Source organism: Rhamphochromis sp. 'chilingali' (assembly GCF_963969265.1).
Source record: "Rhamphochromis sp. 'chilingali' genome assembly, chromosome: 7".
Taxonomy (NCBI): Eukaryota; Metazoa; Chordata; class Actinopteri; order Cichliformes; family Cichlidae; genus Rhamphochromis; species Rhamphochromis sp. 'chilingali'.
The window spans coordinates 4,957,811-4,971,735 of NC_137934.1; the positions used below are offsets into that span (position 1 = coordinate 4,957,811).

The window sequence follows — 13,925 nt, forward strand, 5'->3', positions numbered from 1 at the left end:
AGGCACCCCCCGCCAAAACCCCCCAACAACCACACTCATGATACTATCTTTTCACAGTGCATCCGTAAAATATTCACAGTGTTTTACTTGTTCCACATTTTGTCATGTTGCCACCGTATTCTAGATTCATTGGATCAAATTCATTTTCACCCTAAAAATTCTACACACAATACCCCAGAGTGAGAGGGAAAAGTGAAAGAAAACAGGTTCGCTGAAATCTATGCAAATTTATTTAAAATACAAAACAAAAATACAACATATACATGAGCATTCACAGCCGTTGCCACACAAAACAGTCAGGGTGTTCCTCTGAACCACTTGGTCAAATTAACACAAGAAACAAACAAAACCGACACCCCAGTGAACCTAGTTGGGGAAGAAACTGGAAACAATGGCTAGCATTCCCGAATTCTAACACTGCTCTAATAACCCTGGCACATACACACATCCTCAGATATGCACACACAAGGACACAATAATCGCTTCACCACATACACAGAGCACATACCCCCACATAAATTCTCCACTTTTTAGCTCAGTGCGGTCCCTAAGCTACATGCTAAGCCCTCGGCCATACAAGGCAGATCCTCTCTGCTCTGACATACTTTTCTTTGTGCTTGAAAAGAATCTTGGCACTGGTAGTCAGCCATGTGTGTGCTGCCTATTCATACCACAGGGCTCAGTGTGCTACAGCAAACCGAAGAGGTCTGCTATCTGCAAAAAGTCAGCTTTTCAGGAACTGGAGGGAAAAGAGTCTTTTTTTTTGCCCAATAACTAGAAATCCTGCACACGAAGGAGAGAATTCAGATGTTTGTTTTCATTGCTACACTGATACCTAAGAACTCTGAAAGGGAATATTAATGTTCCTGCAGCCTTTTATTTAATCACTTTGAACATTTGTAAAGCTAATTACTGACATCTGTCAGTTACTTTTGCCATGCTTGGATGGTTGTTAAGTGACTCTTGGAGCTTCCTTGACCTTTTGCCCATTTTTTTAAAAACCTGCCCAGTGGCAGAATTGTTTGTCCCTGATCACATGTTAAAGGTCTTGACCTGTTCCGAGTTTCCCTTGAACTCCTAAAAGCTAGACAGTATATCGTGACACAGTGTATACAGGTTGAATGCTGATTGGTAGAAAAGCAGATTCATCTAGAAAAAGAGGAAGAATGCTAAAACAATAAGGAACAAAGAAGCACGAATAAGGACGATGTTGACTGGTTTTTAACACTCTCTTTGTGTGTTTACGTACAGAGTTCTCTTTTCTGCTGTTAGAACCAAATAAACAAACTTAACCTGATGTACCTGTCGACTGAGCTCTGTCTGTTTCTATTTGGTTTTAACTTGGTTTAGTCCTCCTTCCACCGAGAAATCGACATGATCATACTTTTGTACTATGTGCATTTTGCTAGCCAACTGTAAATAAGCTCTTAGGTATTTGCTCAGGCTTCTTTTTCCCAACAAGGGAGCGGGCAGCTTAACTGGCATGGGATCAAGGCCAAGTTCAAAGACACACTCACATGCAGTGTGGATCAGGAGAAACATAATGAGCAGTTCTCCAACCCTGCCATCTAACTCTGAACCTCAAACCCTGGCAATGGCAGTGCGCTGCTTTGCCCCAAGTGTGCGTGTAATCCCCGGCTCAGGCACCGTTAGTGCCTTTCTCTACTGAGCCAGAAACATTCATATCCTCAGGGCCTCGGCTGCCACTAGTTTCCACTCAACCCACGTGAGATGAATTAACACCTGCGATGCAAAAGGGAACACTATTAAAAGGCAAGACCAGTCTGAAGACTTTTTACACCATCCCTGAAGTTGTCAGACAGGATTGTATACTAAATGTTATGTGGATTTTTTGAACTTGTAACTCTGTTATAAGACTTCTAGCAGATTTGATCAGTTTACCCAAAGAGCGATTATTCACTCTGAAAAAAGTTCAAAAACAAAAACAGATTTTTCATGTGACTGCTTGAGTCACATCATAACAGTCCGGATTCCCCCGAATGGAAACCACTTTGGTCAACACCATCACCCTACAGTCTCTCTCATGCTCGTTCCAATTATTTAGGCTTTTTTTTTTCCCCCACCAGGAAGTAAAACTCTTAATCCAGACACTTCTTTTAATACACTTTCACATACCAATGCATGCTTTGGTTTTAAATCGGACAAGGCAGGTTTCTCATGCTTCTGTCCACACCCTTCTGCAGTGAAGACAACAATTACACAAGCACGAACATTGCTTGTGTAACTGTTGCATTCATAAGCTATGGTTTTAATTCCCATGCCTAGAAAAATCTAGGTAGTTGCAAGAACTGGCTGATGACGTATGGTAAATGGACAGGTATTTGCACAGCGCTTTTTCTACTCAAGCTGACTTCTCAAAACACTTCCTATTACAAGTCTTACTAAGTCACACACATATGCATTGGGTTTTTTTCTAGATGGATCAGGAGCAACCTGTGATTTAGTATCTTGCACATGGTATGGACCGGTAGGACAGGATCAATCGACTGACCTTGCAATTGGTAGATCATCCTCACTCGACTGCTCCCGTCTCTCTACCAGCCGAAAAGTGCTTGGTAGTCCCTCTCTTTCCCCTTCGTCACGTAGTGATGTGTACGACACCCCAAACTTTGTGACTTCATGTATACAAATTTGATACTGTAAATGCACTTATGCACTTAAATCCGTGACTTATTTTATTAGAATCTCCACTTCCTTAATAGTAAGATGGATTACTATATAAATAGGCCCAAGTGTGGGTAAAATAGTGTCTTTTCCACCCACGACTATCACCCAGGTGCAGGATTTTGTCAAAAAGAGCACGGATTACTGCAGTCATTTCTTTAAGTGTGTCATATTTGAAGAAGAACACGGCAATGAAGTGCAAAGTCAATGAAGTGGCCCTTCAGGTACCTTGAAAGGTAGATATTCAGCAGCACTTGACAGGATTGAGAGCCACCGGTCTTAGCAATACTAATTTCCTTTGGTAATGGAACAAAAAGGATCTTTTGTAAATTTAATGGAGTTTAGGAGGTCAGTTAAACTTCATTCCTTTGGTAAATACTTTCAACCATTTAACTCAAGAGCACAGTTCTGAAGAAAAGCTATTGTTCATTTTGGCACACTTTGAAAAAGGTAAGGCAGAATTGTGCCTTTTGGCTTTTTCTTTTTGGAATTCTGAACAGTACAATATGGCAACTACTCATGCAAGCATTTGGCCATCTTGCCTGGAAAAAAGGCCCCAAAATGAGCTGCAACAAATCAGTCAATGAATGTCCGATTCTATGGTCCTGCTGTCTTTATTGTCAGGATTTGATTTGTCATAAAGGATAGCATTTTTGATTTAAGACTGATGTCCAGTCAATCAAATTTCACAGGTAAAATGTTTAATTAAGACATTTTGGTACTTTAATCCTTAATGAAAACAGCTGCAAGTTTCAGTCCTACACACTTCATAGACAAGGCTATGATGGCTCCCTCTTTGAGAATCTCTTTGCTCACAAAGGTCAAGACAAGACTACTTCCTGTTGGGAAAAGTCACAAGTTCTCCAAGCCCAGGGGTCGAGCCGGGTGTCAAAGACGCTTTCTGACCAAACAGTTTCAGAGACTTCCTTAAGGTTTGCAGCCACTGCTGTGTTACTCTGAGAACTATACACCTTTTATTTTTGCTGCTAGCATTCAACAGTGACGAAGCACGTGAGCTGGCTAACACAGCTCCATAACAAGCTGGAGGGTGTGATAATTGGAGCGCTGCACTCTGTGTGTTTTAAAGTTTTCAGGTCTAACCAATACAGGATTTTTAAGAGCAATACTAATAATAAAGATGTCGCTAACATCTGCTCTATATATATATATAATTATTTATTTACTTATTTATTTACGCTTCGCCCATCATATCAGCAACCAGCTGATCATATCACTTCGTTCCAAACAAAGTGCTCACTGACAAACTATACAACAAATGATTCACATGGTTATCTCTTCTTTATTTTACTTCCACTTATTGGCTGTTGTAAATGCCTCTACGGGGGGAAAATAGTTATATAAGCTGATAATATTATCACACTCATAAACAGGTTGGACTCTAGAATAACAGAGTTTCAAAAGGAGCTACATGAATTTAGGCTAGTGGCTGAAAATGCCCTTTTTGTTTTTCTTAAATTAAATAACCTTTCTTTGCCGGTAGCCATTTTTGATCGTAACACATAAATACAGCAACAGCCTATGTATACAAGAGCCACTAACTTTATATGGGCCATCTTGGACAGACTGCAGCTCTTTGTGCTGGTAGTGATTGCCTCCAACAGCTCAACTATTGGATCCTTTGTGCCTCCATTGCCAAAATGTGCCGGTCCAAATGTGGGAAACCAATGAACCAAACCCATTCAGATCCCCTTTGACAGCAGTGATCTTACGTCCTTGTATTCATATTTCACTTGCCAAAGCAAGTTGACAGATATTCTTGCAAAATTTATGTCACTCTGATGCTCCTGAATCAAACATGCAATTCCTCTTTTGAAGGGAAGTGCAATAAAGCCTGGACTTTACTCTGTCCATTTCTGTCCGTTTTATCACTTCTTGCGGCTGTCTGTGGTTTACACAGCTAATGTGAAATCCCTTCTGTGACATCTCTGCTTATGTTTCCACTGCACTAGTCACCATATACTGGTCTCACTGCTATGTTCCTCTTGTATTCGAAATTACCTACCTTGATGTAGGAGCAAAAATAATATGCGTGTGGGATTTCCTCCAAATGTTCCAAACTATGAAAAAAAAGTGTTTACTTACTTAGGTACCCAATTTCATTTTAATTCATGGGCTAAACACTGCTTTAGTTTATTGGAGTAGGCTACAACTGAAAATATTTTGCCTAGAAACCTTTAAAGTCCCCTCAAAAATTCTCAAGTATTATAGCTCACAAAAGTCAGTGTTTTATAGTCCACATTTAATATACCCACCATTTATAAAACAGATGCTAAACAGCCAGGATAGTCTGAAGTAAGGTGAGTGCAATTTCTCAATATTATGTCTCATTTATCCACACTGATCGCAAAGAAATACTATAGAATAGAATAGAATAGAATAGCCTTTATTGTCATTGTACAGAGTACAACGAAATTGGAGTGCCATTCCCTTGGTGCAAGTTTCAATAATAAATATAAATGTAAAATATAAAAAGTACAAAAAAAAAAAACAATCGTAAGTACTCAAACAATAGTATGTACAATATATACAGGATAGCAGCATTAATATAATGACAGTATGAATAGCAGCATAATATAATGACAGTGACGGTATGGAATAGGTTCAATTGTTTTTGTGCTTATTTACTACGGTGATAGCTCTGGGAAAGAAGCTATCCCTGAATCTGTTTGTCCTGGTTTTATGTGACCTGTACCGTCGGCCTGACGGTAATAGTTCAAACAGTTGGTTGCTGGGGTGAGAGTGGTCCTTGATGATATTGCCATATATAATCCCTGATCAAAGAAGGTCAGCATAAGGTCGTGCTGCCTTAATTTGGTGTGGTCTCTTAGTAACATGGCTGCAAATGTGACAATTCAAACCCCTGCTAAAGTTTGGACAACAGCTCTTAAGATTTGATCAGTGTGTAACAACAAAAAGTGTGAAATACAGTGAAATGCACAAAACAGTCCTAATCTCTCACTTCCACAATTTGCAAAGCCATCCAGCAGGCCAGACACTTCTGGTAATATGCCTGACACACATGCGATACAGTGAGGTGTATTAAATGTTAGTGTGAAGCACTGCTGCTGGGCTTTAATAGGCATTCCTGTGGCGCAACATAATCCTTTTTCTCCCGAGACTTGCAGCTACTTTAGCGGCAGCACCTTTAATTCAGATTGAACTGATAAAAACCAGTTCGATCAGCAAGGAGCTGCGTCTCTACAGGTGCATGTGTGAGGCTCGTGATCCATCCAGCTCATCCTGCTTCCCTAAAGCAAGATGGCATCCTGCTCGACTGGATTCCGCTGAACACACCGGTCTCCTACACAGTCAACGCAACGTCTGAAATCCTTGTCACACCCCAGCTGTTTTTCACTCGGGCGTTGAAGTGACGCCACCCCGGACATTTTCTCCTCAGCCCCCCTCAATTCGAGTTGTGAAATACACGACAGATTTAGACACGGCTCCTCTGAATTTTGATCTTGAGTCGGCGAACCCTATGCGTTCGTGCACGTCCACGGGAGACTTCGCTTGTGTTTATGATATCTCCGAGAATACGGCGCGTGCCCTTGCCTCCTTTCAGTCCTCTGACAACAATGAGTTGTCATCATATTCATATTCTGCTGCTGTTCTCGGCACCCCTCCCTTTACACATTGGTTCACTATGTAATCCCTTTATTTATAGTGTGGTGTGGCACTGACAGTGTGTTAGAGGACAAGCCAGTGCAAGCTTAAGGAAATGCTTAGGTGTTCCCTCCTGTTTGTATTGTTTCTATGTTATTCCGTTTTCTGCTTCGATCCCGAGCCTTCCTAGTCACATGTGTTTGCAAAAGATGAGACAAGATTTAGCTGAGTGTGTGAAAGTTACCAAAACTGTTGCTGATATTACAAAGCTTTCAAATAGCTTGGTGCTATCAGTGCCACATCATCATGCAGCTTTACTGCGTGATTAGCTTTTCCTCCTGTTGACCCAAAGCTCAGGTGAACAGAGCAATCACCGTAATGACAGATCCTGCATTGCTGCTGTCAGTGATGCAGTGTAAACCTGCGCAGTTTACCCAATCTCCAGCTGTCGCTTTCTGGCAGTGTTTATTTCTCTGTATCTCTCCCCCTCCCTCCCTCTGCAGCCGTCTCTCAGCATACAGACAGGGCTGTGCATTGAACACCAGCTTTAGATTACAAAGCGCAGATCTGCCTGGGTACACATGGCAGTGAGCTGTCAAACAAGACGTGGATTTCTCCCAGGCACAATGGGTTTGTTAAGCCAACGCTTAGGTAAACAGATGGAGAGGAAAGGACAACCAAGGTGGAAGATGTAACAGGAGAAGAGTGGTGCCAGTGATGCTGCTAGTTCTCTACTATGCTAAAAAGTCACAGTCTATGATTTCAATATTTATGTTCACTGCAGCTCCGGTTGCTGCTTTTGGAGACATGCGTACGGCACTGCTGATCAGGTCGCACCCCCCACTTTGGCCAGGTGGAATGATATACAGTGGGGCAAAAAAGTATTTAGTCAGCCACCGATTGTGCAAGTTCCCCCACTTAAAATGATGACAGAGGTCAGTAATTTGCACCAGAGGTACACTTCAACTGTGAGAGACAGAATGTGAAAGAAAAAAAATCCATGAATCCACATGGTAGGATTTGTAAAGAATTTATTCGTAAATCAGGGTGGAAAATAAGTATTTGGTCAATAACAAAAATACAACTCAATACTTTGTAACATAACCTTTGTTGGCAATAACAGAGGTCAAACGTTTATTATAGGTCTTTACCAGGTTTGCACACACAGTAGCTGGTATTTTGGCCCATTCCTCCATGCAGATCTTCTCGAGAGCAGTGATGTTTTGGGGCTGTCGCCGAGCAACACGGACTTTCAACTCCCGCCACAGATTTTCTATGGGGTTGAGGTCTGGAGACTGGCTAGGCCACTCCAGGACTTTCAAATGCTTCTTACGGAGCCACTCCTTTGTTGCCCGGGCGGTGTGTTTTGGATCATTGTCATGTTGGAAGACCCAGCCTCGTTTCATCTTCAAAGTGTTCTCACTGATGGAAGGAGGTTTTGGCTCAAAATCTCACGATACATGGCCCCATTCATTCTGTCCTTAACACGGATCAGTCGTCCTGTCCCCTTGGCAGAAAAACAGCCCCATAGCATGATGTTTCCACCCCCATGCTTCACAGTAGGTATGGTGTTCTTGGGATGCAACTCAGTATTCTTCTTCCTCCAAACACGACGAGTTGAGTTTATACCAAAAAGTTCTACTTTGGTTTCATCTGACCACATGACATTCTCCCAATCCTCTGCTGTATCATCCATGTGCTCTCTGGCAAACTTCAGACGGGCCTGGACATGCACTGGCTTCAGCAGCGGAACACGTCTGGCACTGCAGGATTTGATTCCCTGCCGTTGTAGTGTGTTACTGATGGTGACCTTTGTTACTTTGGTCCCAGCTCTCTGCAGGTCATTCACCAGGTGCCCCCGTGTGGTTCTGGGATCTTTGCTCACCGTTCTCATGATCATTTTGACCCCACGGGATGAGATCTTGCGTGGAGCCCCAGATCGAGGGAGATTATCAGCGGTCTTGTATGTCTTCCATTTTCTGATGATTGCTCCCACAGTTGATTTTTTTCACACCAAGCTGCTTGCCTATTGTAGATTCACTCTTCCCAGTCTGGTGCAGGTCTACAATACTTTTCCTGGTGTCCTTCGAAAGCTCTTTGGTCTTGGCCATGGCGGAGTTTGGAGTCTGACTGTTTGAGGCTGTAGACAGGTGTCTTTTATACAGATGATGAGTTCAAACAGGTGCCATTCATACAGGTAACGAGTGGGGGACAGAAAAGCTTCTTACAGAAGACGTTACAGGTCTGTGAGAGCCAGAGATTTTCCTTGTTTGAGGTGACCAAATACTTATTTTCCACCCTGATTTACGAATAAATTCTTTACAAATCCTACCATGTGAATTCATGGATTTTTTTTTTCACATTCTGTCTCTCACAGTTGAAGTGTACCTCTGGTGCAAATTACTGACCTCTGTCATCATTTTAAGTGGGGGAACTTGCACAATCGGTGGCTGACTAAATACTTTTTTGCCCCACTGTACTAATGGATGGTCACGGCATGTGGTGCAGACATTCATATTACAAAAAGATTGATACCTAAAGGTCTCCGCCCCACCTTGTCATCTAGTGTAACCAACAGGTGTAAATCCACCCATAATTATTTATTAGATGGATTGGTACCAGCTTCCAGTTTGGATTCGGGAAACAGACACTATCTCTACTTTTAAGATGTGGCTTAAAACTTTCCTTTTTGCTAAAGCATAGAGTTAGGGCTGGACCAGGTGACCCTGAATCTTCCCTTACTTATGCAGCAATAGGTGTAGGCTGCTGGGGGATTCCCATGATGCATCGAGTATTTCTTCTTCAGTCACCTTTCTCATTCACCTCTCTGCATTGAATCATATTTGTTATTAGTCACAGCATGTCTTTTATCTCGTCTTCCTTCTTTCACCCCAACCGGTTGCAGCTGATGACCGCCCCTCCCTGAACCTGGTTCTGCCGTAGGTTTCTTCCTGTTAAAAGGGAGTTTTTCCTTCCCACTGTCACCAACGTGCTTGCTCATAGGGGGTCATATGATTGTTGAGTTTTTCTCTATATGTATTATTGTAAAATTGAAATTGAGTCCAGCCTGGGGTCTTTTCTGTGTAGGTTTTTCACGTTCTCCTCATATCTGCAGTGGTTTTCCCCGGATACTCCGGCTTCCTCCCACAGTCCAAAGACGTGGAATTAGCAGGGTTAAGTTCATTTGTAAATTCTAAAAACCGTGAATGTTCCTGTGAATGGCCTCTGTGTTAGCCCTGCCGCAGGTTAGTGATCTATCCAGGATGTTCCCTGGATAGGGTAAAAAGCATGGTTGGGCTTTGAAAGCCTTAATTTATAAATCCAAAGACTTTTGGATTGCCATTTATGTCACCCACAGGATGGACTATAATAGCTAAAGTACAAAATTTCAACTTTTGACCAAATACCAACAGATATACACACACCGACTTTGCTCGTCAATGTTCTGAACCAACAGATTGTGACAATGGTAAAATTATCTCAATGATAACATGGTTCCCTTGTCATAAGCCATTTTCATCCACATTCTGCACAATGTTAAGATGTTTCTCCCAAGTAGCGCACAACATCCACTCCTCCACCTCACTACTCTGATAAAAAAATAATAATTTGGTTAGCTGAGCTGAGGAAGCTGCCTACGTAGATCAGGAGCAGGTCGGAGACACCAGTGACTATGGAAGACAGACTATTACCTGAGCTTTTCTCACCTCTGTGCATCCCTGCATTACGTGGACTTTGTACTGGCAGGTTAAACACAGTTTACTGTCTGATCTGAATATGTCAGGCTTACGTCCTAATGTGCACCTTTGTTGCGCAATGTCTAGAAAAGTGCAGGGCTCTGCTGATTGCGTGACAAGGCACTATATCACTATTTCTGTCTTTTCACAACCCTTTGCGACTGAGTTGTAGTCCTGTCTGACTAATGGACAAAAATCAGCCTAGGTTTGCTTTGTCTCTTAACTTTGTTTTAGGCCGATTTTCGATACTTTCAATATTGATAAAAGTGAAGCCCTGCACGCCGGGTGTCTATGCAGCGCTGACATATGGGAAAGCAAAAATCTAAACCTCCCCCTCTGGCAGGGAGAGACATTCAGGCTTAGAGGGCCTGAGGAAGTATTGCTTGCTAAGCATAGTAATTTGGAGGGAAGGGGAAGCACTCTCTAAAGCATATGCCATGATTTATTCACGACTTTACTCTGATCTGAATTGCATCAGAGCAGTGACTCAACCATTATGTGGACAGAGCATTTACTCCAAGGCTCAGAGGCCATCTCAGTGACTGGCTTTTGTTTGTCTGCGTCTGTATCTGTGTGCAGTTTACATCTGGAAGCTCTGTTTTAAACAAATTCACATATAAGGTCAAGTGGTAACATCATTATTATCACGTTAACACAATTTATGGTTTCGGGTGTCAACTTCATCTTCTGGAAAATCTTCTATGGGCGGAGATGGAATATACAAGCTGGGGAGGATCTGTCAAACTTGAGTCATGCTGAATCATTTTTGACTATGATGTTTTTTTCCGTCTCTGTCGCGCAACAGATTCCCAGAAATGCCTAGCTTGGTTCCAGTTAGGAGTTACAAAAGCTAAATTGACGGTGATGAAGAAAAATGCTGCTACTGTGACCTGACTGAGTTCATCTGGAATATCCCTACTGTGAAAGACAACCACAAGTGCGATAGGGAAAAGTGTGGAATGTTTATGACAGTTAGGTCACTGGCGATAGCACAGAAACTGAGCACTTGTTTACGTGAGGGAAAATTCCAGCCACCATCCTTTTCTTCATTAAAGTCACTGATTAACCACACTGTACTGGCTGTACTTGTGATAATCGCACTCCACAGAAGTGTTATATGTTGAACCCACTGGCAAAGTGTCCTTGCTTGCTTCCCAACTCCACAATAAAGCCGACCTGCTCTTGTCACAGAGATCACTAGGGGGTGGGAGAGGGATTTTGATGTAGTTACACTGAGCATAGACTCAATAAATGGAAGTCTTTATGGCAGGTTATTATAGGGCGCTTGATACCACTTTGAGGAAGGTCAATGGGCAGGTTTAAATTTAAAGTGTGCGGAGCCAGCTGTAATCACTCTACTCGATCGTGGTACAGTAATTGCAGACCAGGGAGCTCATCTCGATGAACAAACATTAGCCTCTGGAGGTTATCTGAGGGTCCGGATTAAGTGGAAGTTGTCTGATGCGACGATGGGAAAGGGCGGAAAAAATAAAATAAAATTGGGAGCCCTGCTTGATAACCACAGCAACGAGAAGTGAATGCACATGCCATTAATCCAGTAAATTAATCTCGACCACAGTACACCAGCTGGGTGTAAAACCATAAAAGATAAATATGTTAGGTAATCAAAACTGGGAGAAAGAGAAATGAGAAAGCCATCCAGGCAAAAGCAAGGAACTATGGACGGACAGTCATAAGCTAGAAAAGAAACAGACGCTTCTAGGTTGCAAAAAACATCACTGCAACTACAACTATTTGTCAGGAAGTGTGTGAAATTGTCAACTACGCAGCAAATGTTGTTGTTGTTTTTTTGTTTTTTAAAAATGGTGAAACCAGTTCATAGTTTTGAAAACGAAGATTTTTGGTTTTCTCATTTACTGAACTATTCATATCATGTGTGTATTGCAAGCAGCAACACATCCTGAAAGTGATAAAACCTGCAGTTCTACTAGTGGCCACTTGGACTCCAAGACAGCGAGTCGATTCCCATAAAGCTCCTTATTAAAATCCCCAACAGCTTGTACATAAAAATAAATTTGGTCTTTGAGTTTAAAATGCCAATCTGTAGACTTCTTCAAGGTATTCACGCAAGCTTGGTGTGGGTAGAAGGCCATCTTTTTATGGCATGCATACAGCTGAAACAGCAGTATGTGGTTATGTAGATCTGCTTACAACTGCAGTACTTAATAGAACAATGCTTGGGTTAAACTTGTAAACAAGCAGCAGACTTCTGGTTTGGACAGCCTGGAGTTACAGTAAAGTGGATATAGTGAGGGTAGAACTCAATCCCGGCTCTGACTTCTTCTTTTCCTCTTGCCTGCTCAAACTCGCCAGGTTATACTGACCAAGCTTAATGTGTTTTCTAAACGAGCTGACACCGTGAACGTTTTCAAAAAACTCACCGGACCATTTCATGACTGAATTAATGAATGAAGTGCTTCCTGGAGGGGGGCATGTCAAATAACAGTGAACCCATAACAGTGAACCCTGCAGGCTGCACATTAGAAACACCGGCTGCTAACGACCTGCGACTTAAAAAACCCAACAAGAACAATAAACCCCCCACACCTGTGTGACCTGCACCTGTCAGTGAACGGAGCTGAACTACCACAGCTTCATAATATCCTGATTGAGGCTTTCTCAACATGTGCCTACTCTGATCAGGAGCCCAAACAGCTGCTGCAGTTTTTTTCTTTTTGCATATATAACAATGGTTTCATGTCCTGAAGGCAAATAGTGGATGAACATATAGGCAAATATGCTGCGCTCTAAAATACCATTCACATTCACGTTTCCACTTTGCCATATTAAATGAATACTGATGTGTTTAGCCGGTGTCTATTTCGTCAGTTTCCCCCATGAAACCTACACTTATGTCACACTTACCTGAGTCACAAGTCCCCGAGCATGGTTTTCTACTTTTCTCAACCGGTTTCCACGCCAAAACACTGCGACCGAGAACTACTTCTACCTGCCTGTGCTTCTGAAAGAGCTGCGATGACAGTAACGTGACTTGTTTCTCCATATTACCGATCCTAGGTGTCACTCGTTACGCCGCTGGATGCTCCTCATTGCAACTTTATTATCGCCCGCGCGTGCCAAGTGTCTGCGCTGTTTGCAGTGGTTACGCCGGTCGGCCTGAGCCGTCAGGGAAAGGGGGGGGGGAACTTAGGATGAAGATCGTGTATGAGAAAGATGACTCACTCAGTAATAAAAATCAACCTGGTCTAATAATAATAATAAACGTTATTTATAAAGCAGACTTAAAACCAAGGGTATACCAAGGTGCTTAACAAGTAACATAGAGAATAAAAGGAAGATAATAAAAATAGAAATGTGACCATAATATGAAAAAAATAAATTTAGAGCCTTTTTGGGAAAACTTTGTTGACTCCATTTATATGTAGGGGATTTTCACATCCTTCTCTAAAGAGGTATGTGCCACCCTGCCTAGACCTTATGCCCCTCCTTTGCCCCCATGTAAAATTTTAACGATCCACCACTGATTATGACTCACAATGTAAATAACATAAAGGGAAAATTAGGGCAGAGTGAGCCCTCTTACCTTTAAGGCTACCAATTTCAAAACAAAGTATCTACAAGGGTAAGCGTGTGTACGGAAGATTAGGGCCACTGGAAAAATAAAAAACAGGTCTGAATTCTGAGAAAAAAAGTCAAATTTCGGAGAAAAATTGATTAATGTTAGAATTCTGACTTTTTACTCAGAATTGTGAAAATAAAAAACAAAAGAACATTTGTTTTTCCCTGTTCTGTACATATGAGCACACTGACTCTGACTTAAAGCATTTGCCTTTTAACAAAACACACTCTAGAAGCAAGTCTCACCACTAGATAGATAGATAGATAGATAGATAGAAA

The 13,925-nt window shown here is 42.0% G+C and overlaps 1 protein-coding gene across 1 annotated transcript in view; it reads right to left on the bottom strand.

The window, feature by feature from the left end:
* cerk (ceramide kinase) overlaps nucleotides 1–13,172 on the bottom strand; it is a 53,139-nt gene extending 39,967 nt beyond the window's left edge. The window contains exon 1 of the mRNA XM_080887579.1: nucleotides 12,933–13,172. Coding sequence (XP_080743705.1) covers nucleotides 12,933–13,071 — 139 coding nt within the window. The 5' untranslated portion in view covers nucleotides 13,072–13,172. The remainder of the gene's footprint in view (nucleotides 1–12,932) is intronic.
* Between the last annotated feature and the right edge of the window lie 753 nt (nucleotides 13,173–13,925).